The sequence below is a fragment of the Oncorhynchus keta genome, chromosome 14 (assembly GCF_023373465.1).
Source record: "Oncorhynchus keta strain PuntledgeMale-10-30-2019 chromosome 14, Oket_V2, whole genome shotgun sequence".
Classification (NCBI taxonomy): Eukaryota; Metazoa; Chordata; class Actinopteri; order Salmoniformes; family Salmonidae; genus Oncorhynchus; species Oncorhynchus keta.
In genome coordinates this window covers 69,253,488-69,269,429 of record NC_068434.1, presented here as the reverse complement: position 1 = coordinate 69,269,429, position 15,942 = coordinate 69,253,488, and the positions used below count along the sequence as shown (strand labels likewise).

Genomic DNA, 15,942 nt, shown 5'->3' with positions numbered 1-15,942 from the left:
CCAATGCACTCTCCCTCAAAGAGGATATAGATAGTATCAGTGATGAGCAGCCTATACCAAAAATAATAATCCATACCAGTCTGATGGATGGTTAGAGGTTTATATGTACAGTACAGGGGAGTGTTCTTTCTAGTGGATCTGAGGCAGGGATTTGTTTGGCTGAGCGTGAGCAGATGTTTATGCCGACTTGTGTTGGTGTGGTTTTATATGGGGCACCAGGGGTCTTGATATGTAAAACACATTGCAGTCAGACAGGAAGTGATATACGGGGGAAGAGGAAACGCAGACTCCACACAACGCCGCTTTGTACCCTGGATAACCAGAGGGGCTACATTTAATCATTCAGCCTGGATGGGTGGCTGTGAGGCGGGCAAGGAAGTAGAGGAGGGAGGGAGGGAGGAAGGGGAAGAGAGGGGCGGGGGAAGAGTAGGAGTGGTGCAGGAAGAGGCTGCGTTTCTCAGAGTAATTTTAGTCTGTGATGTAATGTGCCCAGACCTTGAAAATTGTTTTTTATTTTCTCTGGTAATTCAGCGTGGCCTGGAGCTTGGCTGCAGCCCTGCATTAACACAATGAAGCTTCGGGGAGTGAAAACAGTCAGTGCAGTGTGCTGAGAAATGTGCTTCCTAACCTAACCCGTCCCATAAAGGGAAGCCCAGGACACTGGAGAGGAACGCCAGGGGGACATGCCAGTCTGCAGTCTGGAGACACACAGAGACAGTCTAACTGCATTTCAACCTGACCACTTTCTCCCTTCCCACATCCTGTTGACTCCCCTCACAGATGTGAAAGGACTGGATTGGTGCAAGCAACAAACTCTACCTAGCCCTCTACATAAACAAAGTTACAAGGGTTGGTACGTACACTCCTCGCTCTCAACAGCGGCGTAGTTCCCTGCTTCCCTGAAGTTGATGTTCCCAAGGTGCAGGACTCCGGCTACGATCTGCAGCACCAGGCCACGGTCCTCCCCTGAGATGCCAATCACCTCCATGGCATGCTGGTAGAGGACAGAGACAGAACAGGAGACATGAACCCGTGGATGAAACGTGTGTTTACTTACTGCTGTGGTACCTAAACCATGTCCTCTAATTACTCCTGTTGTGGTTTCACTGGTAAAACAAAAACAGGTGGAGTACAGGGTAAAAAATGAAAACAACAGAGGAGAATGGAAGACAGACTGAGAAGAAGAGAAAGAAAGGCAGAGAGAGAGAGAACCATCACAATGGAAAGAAAGTAAACGTACCATAGTTTCCTGAAAATCGCTTTTGTCGTTGATGTCATCCACTTTGTAGGATCCAGACTGATTGAGGTAATTGTAGTAATCTAGGCTTGTGATTCCAAGGCTGCTCTTCTGTTCTCCAGTTGCTCCCTCTATCAACTTCACAAACAGAAGACAGTGTTAGATGATTACACCTCTGTCAACTAAGAACCTGTATACAGTAATTCTAGACTCAAAGGTCTACAGGATCTTTCAAACAGTGAACTCACATTGTCTTTCCTCACATTTCTACATGTCAGAAGTCTTTTAGACAGGCAGCACCATATACACATGCTCATTAAGTGATCAGCACCACACGTTTTACACCCAATTTAGAGTCATATGCTTTATTCTCCTTTCATGTGTCAAGAAAGTTGCATTATGGGAGTTTGACCGCTGCCTCTCTTCCAGAGACCTCAAGTGGTACACAGTGAGAACAACCTGACCTGCTTTCAGGAGCCAATTGGCACTTGTTACTGTTAGTGTCCTGAATGCTGAATTTCACTCATGGACACTGTGAGCCAATTCCTGTACACATTTCCCTAGTTCTAAAATGTGCATAAACACTCTTATTAAACAGGAAAATGATAAAAACACACCATGTTACTGGAGTCCCTCACCTGATAGAATATATGGAAGCTCCTCTCTCCAGGATTCCTCATGACGACGCGTGATTTCTCCAACAGGAAGTTGGAGATTTTCCCTCCATCTGGCTCGCCGCCGGAACTGAACTGGATCTCAAAGTATTTCCCCTGAAGGAGGAGAGTGTGGCGCTTTACTATCAGCGCAGGCCTCGCTAAAGCTAAAACCCAGACCTCTCCGAGCAGGAAATAACAACCATCAAATGAGTTGTACTTTGGGTGCACACCTGCAACCCAGTGGTGTGTGTGTTCTAAGGCTTAACCTCTCTCTCTCTCTCTCTCTCTCTCTCTCTCTCTCTCTCTCTCTCTCTCTCTCTCTCTCTCTCTCTCTCTCTCTCTCTCTCACTAAACTAAACTAAACCAGGAAAACTGAGAACAGAGACAGTACTGACTTGTCTGTCAACCTGAATACAATACTTACCACTAAGCTCTGATGTGAATGCTGTAAGTAGATAAACTGGCTTTAGAGGGCCCTAAAAAGTGCCTTTAAACCTCTTTCCAAGCTAACTAACTGTCTTTAAAGTATAGTATGTGTTTTTCTATGTGCATCTTTACTGGCAGTGGAGTTCCCACTCTTTTTGGACAGTGTGTCCCCACAGCCCTGGTAAACCATGCCACACGAGGCTAGCAGCCCCAGCCAAGAGGAGATGGGAGAAGGCAGTAACACAGCTTATGAAAAGAGGAGCACAATGTAATTCACTATCTCCTTTTTTTCTCTTCTCTATTTGCACTGGACGTTCTTGTGTTTGCTTTGGTTCCGGAAACGACCGCGAAGCAACTTCAAATCATCAGGGCAGAACACAGTGCCAACTATATGATGTTAGGCGCCCCCATTCCGCTAATAAAAAAAAGAGATTTGGAAAGACGTGGAACCCTTACAAATCTGCTGGAGTTGTTGTTCCTCACTGTCTTGGCGTTCCCGAAGGCCTCCAGGAGGGGGTTGGACTGGAGGATGATGTCTTTGACGTGCTGTGAGGGAGCAGACGGACAGTAGGCTCGTTTTAGTGTGACAGGTAGGGTATAGAGGTAGTGGGTAGGGAGACACTACTACACTCTGCAGTTAACCACATCCCTGCTGGCAGATCAACATGCACCGTCACCGTCTTCCACCCTCGCTCCCCTCTCATAGCGTCTGGAGCACATTATCTTTCCCATGAGCCATCTGCATATCAGGAGCCCATGAGTTTTAAATCAGCACAGTGTCGTGGAGACCGAACTATTATCCTCTCTATTATTGAATGCTTAAGTGAAGTGGTAGCATTTCTTGGAATCCTTTTGCATCCCTGAACTATTGTCCTCTATGAAGAAAACAAACTTTAGTGTAACAGCTTTTTGTACTTACCCCAGGGCTCAGTTAAACCTTACATATTTATGTAACTAATCAAACCGCTCTGTGAGAGCCACGTGAGACTTCAAAACACTTACAATTTCCAGGTTAAAAACACATGCTGTGTCTGTCACATCGATTTGCATGCATATGATTCAGGGGCATGGTAATCTGATATGCATCCTGCAGTCAGAAACCGATACAGGGTGACGATAATCAGAGACAACAATTTTGCTGTTCAGTCTGTCTGTTGGAGTAGACAGGGGTAGACAGGGGGTAGTGAACTGACAGTCACTCACAAAGCATTACACACACACAAACACACACACACATACACACCACAAGCACTTACACTTACCACAAACACACAGGAGTTGGGGAGACCATGTGAATGAGACATGTGGACAGAGGGATTGACAAAGCTCAATGGGGCAGGAAGAGTATTGAGAGAGGTAGGGGGTTTCCAACACAATGGAGACCTTATTCAATAAAACAATAGAAGGGCAATTTCTGTAATATACTACATAGACCGCACATAGACTTATTTTAAATACATTCTTCAACAAACGTTACAAGCACACTTTTCAGTACATCTTAAAATGATTTAAAAGATGCAAGGCACATAAGACTCATAGCCAGTAACAATGCAGAACCATGTATAGTACATTCAAAAAGTATTCAGAACCCTTCCACTTTTCCCCATTTTTTTAAACGTTATTCTAAAATGGATTAAATCATCCCCCCCTCATCAATCTACACACAATACCCCATAACGACAAAATGAAAACAAGTTTTGTTTGCAAATTTAAAAAAACAGAAATACCTTATTTCCATAATATTCAGACTAGAGGTCGACCAATTAATCGGAATGGCCGATTAATTAGGGCCGATTTCAAGCTTTCATAACAATCAGAAATCTGTATTTTTGGGTGCCGATTTCCGATTTTAAAAAAAATTGGCAGTGAATTTTTTACACCTTTATTTAACTAGGCAAGTCGGTTAAGAACACATTCTTATTTTCAATGACGGCCTAGGAACGGTGGGTTAACTGCCTTGTTCAGGGGCAGAACGACAGATTTTCACCTTGTCAGCTCAGGAGATCAAATCTTGCAACCATACCGTTAACGAGTCCAACGCTCTAACCATTGTACTCCACGAGTAGCCTGCCTGTTACGCGAATGCAGTAGAAGCCAAGGTAAATTGCTAGCTAGCATTAAACTTATCTTATAAAAAACAATCAATCATAATCACTAGTTATAACTACTAATCCAGTTTAGCAGGCAATATTAACCAGGTGAAATTGTGTAATTTCTCTTGCGTTCATTGCACGCAGAGTCAGGGTATATGCAACAGTTTGGGCTGCCTGGCTCATTGCGAATGAATTTGCCAGAATTTTACGTAATTATGACATACATTGAAGGTTGTGCAATGTAACAAGAATATTTAGATTTAGGGATGCCACCCGTTAGATAAAATACCGAACGGTTCCGTATTTCACTGAAATAATAAACTTTTTGTTTTTGAACTTATAGTTTCCGGATTCGATCATATTAATGACCAGAGGCTCGTATTTCTGTGTGTTATTCTTTTATAATTAAGTCTGATTTGATAGAGCAGTCTGACTGAGCAGCAGCAGGCCCGTAATCATTTATTCATTCAACTAGTTAGCTGGGTGTGCGCTAATACTGTTTCAAACGTCACTTGCTTTTAGATTTGGAGTAGTTATTCCCCTTGTGCTTCAAGGACCACGGCTTTTGTGGAGCGATGGGTAACGCTTCTTCAAGTGTGGCTGTTGTCGATGTGTCCCTGGTTCGAGCCCAGGTAGGGGCGAGGAGAGGGACGGAAGCTATACTGTTACACTGGCAATACTAAAGTACCTATAAGAACATCCAATAGTCAAAGGTATATGAAATACAAATGGTATAGAGAGAAATAGTCCTATAAATACTATATTAACTACAACCTAAAACCTCTTACCTTGGAATATTGTAGTCTCATGTTAAAAGGAACCACCAACTTTCATATGTTCTGAGCAAGGAACTTAAACATTAGCTTTTTTACATGGTACACATTTTTCATGGCACATACATGGCACATAGTACATATTGGCACATATTACTTCCTTCTCCAACACTTTGTTTTTGCATTATTTAAACCAAATTGAACATGTTTCATTATTTATTTGAGGCTAAATTGATTTTATTGATGTATTATTTTAAGTTAAAATAAGTGTTCATTCAGTGTTGTTGTAATTGTCATTATTACAAATGTTAAAAAAATAATAATAATCGTCCGATTAATCAGTATCGTCTTTTTTAAGTCCTCCAATAATCGGTATCGGTATTGAAAAATCATAATCGGCCGATCTCTAATTCAGACCCAATGTTATGAGACTCACAATTGAGGGGCACACACTGGTCTATATAAGGTTCCACGGTTGACAGTACATGTCAGAGCAAAAACCAAGCCATGAGGTCGAAAGAATTGCCCGTAGAGCTCCGAGACAAGACTATGTCGAGGCACAGATCTGGGGAAGGTTACCTTAAAATGTCTGCAGCATTGAAGTTCCCCAAGAACACAGTGGCCTCCATTATTCTTAAATGGAAGAAGTTCGGAACCACCAAGACTCTTCCTAGAGCTGGCCGCCTGGCCAAACTGAGCTATCGGGGGAGAAGGGCCTTGGTCAAGGAGGTGGCCAAGAGCCCAATGGTCACTCTGAAAGAGCTGCAGAGTCCCTCTTTGGAGGTGGGAGAACCTTACAGAAGGACAACCATCTCTGCAGCACTCCACCAATCAGGCCTTTATGGTAGAGTGGCCAGACGGAAGCCAATCCTCAGTAAAAAGCACGGCAGCCCACTTGGAGTTTGCTAAAAGGCACCTAGAGTACTCTCAGACCATGAGAAATAAGATTATCTGGTCTGATGAAACCAAGATTGAACTCTTTGGCCTGATTGCCAAGCGTCACTTCTGGAGGAAACCAGGCACCAAGCTTGTAGCGTCATACCCAAGAAGATTCTAGACTGTAATCGCTGTCAAAGGTGCTTCAACAAAGTACTGAGTAAAGGGTCTGAATACTTATGTAAATGTAATCCTTTTTTTTGTAATAAACTTGCAAAAGAAATCTAAAAACCTGTTTTTGCTTTGTCATTATGGGGTATTATGTAGATTGATGAGAAAAACAACAACAATTGAATCCATTTCAGAAAAGGCTGTAACGTAACAAAATGTTTTCCGAATGCAGTCATACACCCTTTTCCATATGACTCACTGAGAGCATGATAGCTAACATTAACTTTGAACTTGAAACCTTAACTAATAATAATAATTCCAGGGTGGAAAAAGCACTATACTAATCAGACAGAAAAAATGACTACCATCACAATTGCATCTGAGTGTTAGCGTCTTGTGATCCAGTTTATATTCCTACAGACTGGAAATTCCAAGCCCTTTTCAGTGGGCCAATAATACCAGGGAGGCTGGCGGAGAGGGGTGGCTCGGGGACAGGGCATCTGCTGAGTAGGATGGGGGCCAGATGGCTGCTGGGGGGTTGGATGGGCTGATGATGGATTGATAATGGGAGATTGGAGGGAGGGATGACGGGAGATGGTTTGGGTGGTGCGGAAAGGGGAGGTTTAGACAGGAAACAGCAACCGGTCATTAGGATGGACTGACCTAATAAGGTACATTGTAAATGACAGTGGATGTGTGTGATCGTCTGAGATTAATCACATTTTCACAACTGTAGTTGAGCTGTGTTTCACAGTGTAAAATGGAAGTAGCTTCTCTGGGCTCACCTGCACTTTGGGTCCTCCTCCAGATACTCTGGAGATGTATCCCATGATGTATTTGGCTGCTACCGTCTTCCCTGCACCACTCTCTCCACTGAAACACAGAGTAGAAAGGTCAGAATGGTGCATATAACAGGGCAGTCCACTGAAACACATAGTAGAGAGGTCAGAACGATGCATATAACAGGGCAGTCCACTGAAACACAAAGTAGAGAGGTCAGAATGGTGCATATAACAGGGCAGTCCACTGAAACACAAAGTAGAGAGGTCAGAACGGTGCATATAACAGGGCAGTCCACTGAAACACAAAGTAGAGAGGTCAGAACGATGCATATAACAGGGCAGTCCACTGAAACACAAAGTAGAGAGGTCAGAATGGTGCATATAACAGGGCAGTCCACTGAAACACAAAGTAGAGAGGTCAGAATGGTGCATATAACAGGGCAGTCCACTGAAACACAAAGTAGAGAGGTCAGAACGGTGCATATAACAGGGCAGTCCACTGAAACACAAAGTAGAGAGGTCAGAATGGTGCATATAACAGGGCAGTCCACTGAAACACAAAGTAGAGAGGTCAGAATGGTGCATATAACAGGGCAGTCCACTGAAACACAAAGTAGAGAGGTCAGAATGGTGCATATAACAGGGCAGTCCACTGAAACACAAAGTAGAGAGGTCAGAATGGTGCATATAACAGGGCAGTCCACTGAAACACAAAGTAGAGAGGTCAGAATGGTGCATATAACAGGGCAGTCCACTGAAACACAAAGTAGAGAGGTCAGAATGGTGCATATAACAGGGCAGTCCACTGAAACACAAAGTAGAGAGGTCAGAATGGTGCATATAACAGGGCAGTCCACTGAAACACAAAGTAGAGAGGTCAGAATGGTGCATATAACAGGGCAGTCCACTGAAACACAAAGTAGAGAGGTCAGAATGGTGCATGTAACAGGGCAGTCCTCTGAAACACAATGTACAATTCAAGGATGCCCACATTGTTGTCAACTGTATCATAACAAGTAAATGAGAGTATACACTTTCTCTGTGGAAATTCAACTGAACTGCGAAGCTGAAAAAGAAGTTGCAGATTTATGGTACCAGACAGTATGTTAAATAACACTCCATGAAAATCTCCTCTAAGCCTGGTTTTAAGAGGGTCAGTAGGGGTTTACCAAAATGCTCCTTTATTGTCTCTTCTTATCCGAATTAGCATGAAGGAGGCCTACTATTGAAGGAGGGGATTTCTCAATTTGACCCATGCCTCTTTTCTCTTCTCTTTAATGTGCGATGTAGGAACAGAAGTTGAGTCAGTCATAAATGCTCTTCATCTAATTCTCCCAGCTGAGCCAAACCCTTCACTTCAAAGCAACTTTTTTCAAACATCCAGAATTACCAGGTGAAATGCCATTTCTTGACTTCCTGTCCACAGAGACTCCACTTCCTATATTCACTCAGCTCTCTTTCTCTGTGGTTTATACCAACCAAAATCAGACTCATCTCAGCAGTAAACCTCCCACTCTAGAAGGGGCTAATAACACGAATCCTGTTTTGTCACATTCAACCTCTCCTTGTATTTTTCCTCCTGTCCTTTCACTTCACCAGGGTCATACTTATTTAGACATATGTGGTTTGGCAGTGGATGACAGAGGAGTCTGTTTTTTTATTTCATTTTTGAAGGGGAGTCATGTCGGTAATGCCCTTCTGAGACGACCCAGCTGCAGACCGTTTGAGGACGCCATAAGAAGTCATCAAAGCAACTCTATATGCTTATTCATCTCCCTTAGGCCGATCATAGTCTGCTCTTCTATAGTATTCAGTTTAGCTTGCCACACAGCTATTCAAAACCAAAACAACTATAATAATTCTAGATATAGACTACAATGCACTCAAAATACAGTCAGTACACTGACTAGCGACCAAATGTGACCCAATGTTCCCTCTAATCTTTGCCAATAAGCATTTGTAGGACCTTAACCCTTAAGAGAACCCATCTGAACACGGTGGACTTATGGGCATGCTCTTTTCAGCTGGAGCAGGCTAGGGGCTGGAGTTTGAATCACATCCTATTTTTACCCTCCTGAGGGGTGCGCCCATTGTTGTAATTACACAGCACGCAGATGCTTAACACATTGTTGACTTCCTCTCCCATTTATTGGCCAAACAAGGACAGAATGAGAGTCGTGTCGTTATAGACGGCTTACTGTAAAGTACTACATTCAGCGCTGAATCACTGGGCTCACTGATGTCACTCACAGCTCAGCTTGACAAAGAAAGCACCTGAAGTGATCATTACAGACATCAGCTATGGAATGCATGCTGAGTATGATGTGGGATGAGGGATACTAGTTATGCATATTTGTATGATTAGGCACATTGTGTTCGTGGGCGGGCGGACACACACACACACACACACACACACACACACACACACACACACACACACACACACACACACACACACACACACACACACACACACACACACACACACACACACACACAAGGTGTGACTGAAGTATGGCTTCATTTCAACTTGTTGGATAACATACTTTCCTGCAACTGAAGGGTCCATCCATTAACAGTGACAAACTGTAAAACTTAAATGGATTCTCCATTTCCCATGTCATTGTTCCCATGAAACAATGACCCATTACCAAGCATGTCATTTCAGTGGGGGAGAAAATACACTTCCCTACATTAATAAGCAGAAGAAAACTGTTATATGAGCAGAGGGTAGAGTATAGTGTGTCATTAGACACTACATTTCAGGCCACCCTTTCCCGGGATAGATCTGTAAACTCACTGGCCAGAGCCTTGATAAGAAAGGACGGCAAAAACTGTGCACAACACAAATGATGCTATGTGATTCAAAATATTGCAGCGTCATTGTTTGTAGAAGCGCAAGCACTTCTATATATGAAATGATGGCATCATTTGTGTTTTAACCACTCAGGGGGTCAGTTACTTAGCTTTCCTCTCCCAAACATTTGAGTGCAGACAAATAGGTGAAGTCAGACATTGACAGAAAGCCCAGCCAACACCACTTGACCACGTCAGATGACTCATGTCATGTTGAATGACTTCTTTAATAAGTGGGTGAGAAAAAAGGGCCAACACAGTACAGTGCTGACCACACTGCCTGGACAGCAATTTCATGGAGGGCTTTGTTTGCTGACCTGGTGCATCACAAATCCACTTCCATTCCTTTCATGTGGGAATCTGTACTGGCAGCTGTCTAAACAACGGGAGGAAAGTGCTGAACCAGGGGACATTCGCCATGAGGTAAGCACTACAGTAACCGTCCGGGCCCCAGGCCTCAGGTGACTGGCCCACAACATAAAGCCTCAACTATGAGACAACACTTTTCCCTTGGGAGGCCTCCTCCCATGGGAACCCATTGTACAGTCATGTTACCCACTATAGACTTCACAACACTAGGGAAGGATCTCTGGACTACCACTAGCTTCCAGGAATCCAGAGCTGTGACCAAACACATTTTAATGGCCAGTTGGGCTATTTTACATTTCCTTCTTGACCACTGCTTGGTAAGACAGACTTTGGTTTGGTTCAATCATATTGCTTTCAACTGTCAAGTCTTTTCAGCTGAGTGGTCTAAAGAGGAAAGGAAGCTATATTTGGGGCATAGCCAAAGAGTCCATTACATTTTCAAACAGTCTTGTGATCCTCTGTCTGTCTGAAGCAAATAATCCATATCCATGTGTAATATACAGTATACTCCCAAATGTGTTAATTGTCACTACTCATCCGCTCTCAATCCATAACAGCAGAGGAACAATTCCTGTTTTATAAAAGCAGGAAGCTAATGCATAAACAGATGCTGTGTTTTGTTTTCATTCTACATCCTGAGAATGTTTTCTAAAATCAACCAGCTGACACAAGAAAAGAGACATGAGGCCATTTCTTTTAGACTTGAAGGTGTATTTTCCCAGTGTGCCTTTTCCAGCAGGCTGTGATATATGGAGGGTGGATTAAGACTCTGGTTGAAGAACCTTGACTGAGCAGGGCACTGTCATTCAGCAGCACTCCTCCCAGTCAGGTGGTGGATCCTGTTGGTTCCCTTCCTATCTATTATCATCACATTCAACAGCAGTACTCTTCCACCTGTGTCACCATGCAGTCTCCTCCTACCCCTCCCTGCCTCTCGACTTCTGCCTCATTCACAGGCATTTCCCACATACCAGCTCTGTTGTTATGGTTTTCAGTTGTCACCCTTTCTCCCCACACAAACACTGAAAGAGAGGGGAGGTGCCTGAGACATAATAACGAGAAAAGCAGGCAGGCAGACTCACCTGATGATGACACACTGGTTCTCCCTGTCGATCATCATGTTTCTGTACATGTTGTCTGCCAGGGCGTAGATGTGAGGAGGGTTCTCATACTGGGCCTGGAGGTTCAACAGAGATCATGACCTAAGAATATCTCATTAAAAAACTGGGTGGGTCCATTTTCTTGGTCCTAAGTGGAAAGCTGACTGTAAAGGCAAGACTGTAAAGAATTAGGAGTCATTTGTGTAATGAAGTAATAAAGTCAGAGGGCTAACTGTTTTTATCAAGCATAGTTAACGTCTGATTTGGCAGCCAAGTCCACTTTCAGTACGCTGGCCAAGAACACCTTAAACAATACAGACTTAAACAGGCTGTACTGAAGGTATTGCCAGGCCTTTTCAACGGGCACGTTTCTAAATCTGCTCCAACTGAGGGGTGCTGCTGGAAAAGGTATTTGAAGCACACCTAACCCAGTTCATTTAAAACTTTGTTCTTTCTACTGATAACATCATCCTAAAAACATGACTTATCTTAACTTTTCCAAGTACAATTACTCTTAGCTGCTATGAGGTATGAGTTGACGTTGTGCAAACAATTAGGATACAAGTTGAATACAGTCATAGCAGAGTTGTATTTTTTCCCAAATAGAAAAACCTTTTGGTACCCTGTCTCATACTCCTGTCGAAAGAGAAAAGGCTGCTCACCGCGCCCTGATACATCTCCACTTCCTTGTCTCCAAAGTATGGCATCTGCTTGAACGGATTAACAGAGATGAGCACAGGGCCAATGTAAGTCTGCAGAGGTTATGGGTTAAGGGTCATACTAATGACACATAAGTACCATTAATATCAACTGTTCAGGTCCCAGTGACTCACATGGTCAAAGGAAAAAAGAACACTAAGAATTCCCAGAGCTCACTAGTCATCTGCATTGAGCACCAATGACAACCCTCCACTCATTTTACTCTTTAAGACAATGCAGTTTCAGAACACATTTATAAATCTTGACGGAGTCTCTTGGAGTAGATGGAGAAAAATGACCTAACTGTGAGTAATTGGGCCCATGACGTCATTGCAATGTGCATCTGTGTGGTAGCACTGGAGTGTGTGGTGATTGGACACAAGCCTTGTAAAGACACAGTGTTCACACATCAGAGTGAACAGCCCAGCAGTGTAGTGATGTGAGGTTTTGGCCCTGCAGCCCAAAGCAGCTCCCGGCACATAAAGCTGGTATTGAGGGCGCCCTGCAGTGACCCCAGCCCCAGTACGCCACTGGCTGGAACACTCTTGTGTTGATGCTATTTTCTGACCAAAATCAGAGGATTGACTCAGAGTTTTCAATCTAAAACAGCCAGCATCTGCTCAACTCTATAATCCAAAAGACTGCCAGGACACAGATGAGGTTTTAATTAATGAGCTCCTTTGAGAACTTTCAACATTTTCCATCAAAAGGGTCATTCAGAGACCCAAACATTTCAACACTACTTGGATACATTATATGGGCACAAGAACAAAACTTTTAACCTCAATATATTCTTGAGGTCTGTAAGAGTGAAGCTGAATACTCTTCTTATGGATTGTATAGGCCTACGGGGCTGGGGCATTTACAGATCTGGCCCTGAATGCTCTCAGCACAGCCACACAAAACCATTACTGTTGTAGGAAAGTAGCTGCACTGCTCACATTCACTGTGCAAGGCATACTGTACATTTCTCAGCAACCCTTCCTCCAACCTCTTTCCATATTGCTGCATGGTGAGATTAAACCAGAGTAAACCTGATTTAAGATCCATTCCATCACCTGGAGGTGAAGGAAGCTGAAGTCAGGGGTCCAGATAGGGGCGCAAAGAGGCCCGTCTCCCCCTCGCCACTGTCGATACATGGTGGGAGTAGCCCAGTGTCTGGAGCCTCAAACACTAGATCATTAATCTGAGTTATTACAGCACTGGGAATGGTCACTCAGCTATTCTGGGAACAGTGAGAGTGTGTCTACGGCAGGGCTTAGCCATTCTTCATCGAGGTGTGAACGGTGTGTGAATGTGAAGGATACAAAGATGTAGTCGTCCATGTATCTCTTCTTGAGGTTGTCCACAATGGCGTCCTCGTTGATCTTGGAGAGGAGCACCATGTCGTCCACTCCACTCTGCTTGACATTGTGGCTCTGCCAGTGGTACCGGTAGTGGCCCCGGCTCCCCTGGAACACACAGAACACAATACACATCTGTTAGTGCCTTCAGACTACTAGTGCCTTCAGACTGCTTGCAGCCGCATCAAACTATAAAGGACAGAATAATATCTAGGCTAGGAGTTTTTCCCTGACCGCGTGACCTGACCAGGAAAAAAAAATAATGGTCCTATAATCTCATAGAAACGTAATTAGCAGAAGCTTACCCTTACCTAGGACTGAAATCATCACATTCGGTGAGAGTACTGGAGTAGGCAGTCAAACCTTTTAGCAGAAAACTGTCCAACAACTGAAATGAACTTGGGCTTTCCCCTGAGTAACTCATTTTCACTCATGCAGAGTTTTGATATTTTTTTAAACTTCTAATAGGTGCGAGGTCAGGATTCCCAAAAGTGCTTTCAGTGTGTTGTTGGCTCTTTGATGTTGTGTTCTGACTGCTGTCAGACCTTTCCCTTTACCTCCCTCTCTCTTCCTCTCCTACCTCCGTTTCAGTTAGCTTTTGTTTTCCGAGAGCGGGTCTCCAGAAAGCTTAGGCCATTCATCATGTGCTGTGAGTCAATGTCATCTGGCTACTGGGGAAAGGATTACAATGTGCTGTGAGGAGTGAGTCTTGTTCTCCTGGATGGAGAACCAATTAAAGCCACAGACCAGATCCAGAACATTAGTCAACACTGGACACATCTCAATGCCATTTAACGCTCTGTTTGTCTCCTGATTCCACTGAGAAAGAGCATTTACCCCCCCCATATATTCTATTCTAGTATACCTTAGCTTTACATTCTGTACAGCTGAACGATTTGTATTTCTACGCCAGTTTTCTCTTCCTGGTTCTGGGATGCTTTGTTTCAAATTTTGAAGCGGTTCAGATTGGAAAGGGCTGGTGCATAGATTAGATGGCAGCAACACTCTCATATTTCAGATTCCATAGGCTACAGCAGACTGAATGCTGCTGAATAATAAGTAACAATCACTTGTTAAATGGAGATTTGTGGTTGAAGACAAAAAGCACAGTTGCACTAAGATGTACTTTCTCTACCAAAGCAACACAGAGCAAAACCATGGTGACATTACAGTAATATAAAGTAACACCACAGTAGATTTAATACACCAATGGAAAGCCATGGTAACTTTCAATAATTGACTTGTACAAAGTCAAGGCAGAGAGACTGCTCAAATGAACCATTAACGTTCTCAGGGGTGGCTCAATTTTCTTACACCAACAAAATAAATACCACAACCTCTCTTTACAGACTCACTCTTAGCATGGAACATAGTGAGTAATGTTAATAGCTTCTCAGACTATTTCTATGTGCATTTTCACTCAGGAGCCAAGACATAAATTACTGCTCCATTCATTTTCCCAGACGGTTCCCATTATCATGTTTTACTACTTTTTTTTAAAACAGAAGAAGAAAAGGCTGATTTGGCTTCTCATTGGCGCGCTAAGCAGGGTGCATTACATGTGATTCCATACCCTGGGAGCTCATAAACACCTCAATGGAGATGTGTGAATGAAGAGAATATTGATGGGACACTGGGAAATTGGTGTCTCAGGAATTTGAAGATATACAGCGCATTCAGAAAGTATTCAGACCCCTTCCCGTTTTCCACATTTTGTTACATTACAGCGTTATTCTAAAATAGATAAAAATCATATTTAGTCATTGGTGAAATAGACATCTTGACAATGCCAAAATCTACCCACATTTGGCACGTGGCAGGTGTTAATTTTAGGCCCTGCTTCCAAGTCAAGTTAAACTTCTGGTTTTATAAATGTTTTACCACCAAGGCCCACCGGTGTAACTGCTAAACTGCTTGCTGACTGTACTGCATGATTGTAGACGGTTTATTAACGCGTTAGTTCTAGAAGCTATGTTGACTATGACGTTAGCTAATATGGTGACAACGATGTAGGCTGTGTGTGGCGATTATGATATGAAGTTTTGGCTTGGAAAGGTTTTTTCAACTGGTCACATACAGCTGATTTGTTATACTGTATTTCCATGTTTGACTACATCACAATCAAAGTATGTATGTGAGACTACTAAGACAGACTCTTGATAAAACATGAGCCAAGTCAGAGGTTCACAGAGCCCTTTACACAGGAGAAACAGTCCAGTCTCCTGGCAGCGATCATGAACATTCAGAGCAAAAGGACTAGTTGATCAATAACATATAATAATATTATACTTAGCGTCTCTGTTATATTTCCATACTCATCTGAAATCCAACACATCAGCTTCATCTCATTGTCATGCTCTAATGCAGTAGCAATGACATTAACTGCATTGTGCTTGGAATCTACTACAGGTGTTGCAGTTGAGCCCACCACAAATACACATAAAACAGCCCAGATCTATAGACCAACCCCAGGCAAATGTTATTAGAGCCAGCACCATGTATGCTGTAGGACACAACCCTACAAGTACCACACTAGGCTATTTAGAGTGCTATATTTATCC

General features: G+C 43.2%; 1 protein-coding gene across 2 annotated transcripts in view; it reads right to left on the bottom strand.

Moving 5' to 3' along the window:
- LOC118393870 (unconventional myosin-Ie-like) overlaps nt 1–15,942 on the bottom strand; it is a 53,323-nt gene that overhangs the window by 16,505 nt on the left and 20,876 nt on the right. For both annotated transcript variants that reach the window (XM_052462277.1, XM_052462278.1), the window contains exons 2-9: nt 13,346–13,489; nt 12,002–12,091; nt 11,322–11,416; nt 7,018–7,105; nt 2,776–2,865; nt 1,876–2,007; nt 1,241–1,375; nt 862–994 (exon numbers count right to left, since the gene is read on the bottom strand). In XM_052462277.1, coding sequence (XP_052318237.1) covers nt 862–994; nt 1,241–1,375; nt 1,876–2,007; nt 2,776–2,865; nt 7,018–7,105; nt 11,322–11,416; nt 12,002–12,091; nt 13,346–13,489 — 907 coding nt within the window. The remainder of the gene's footprint in view (nt 1–861; nt 995–1,240; nt 1,376–1,875; nt 2,008–2,775; nt 2,866–7,017; nt 7,106–11,321; nt 11,417–12,001; nt 12,092–13,345; nt 13,490–15,942) is intronic.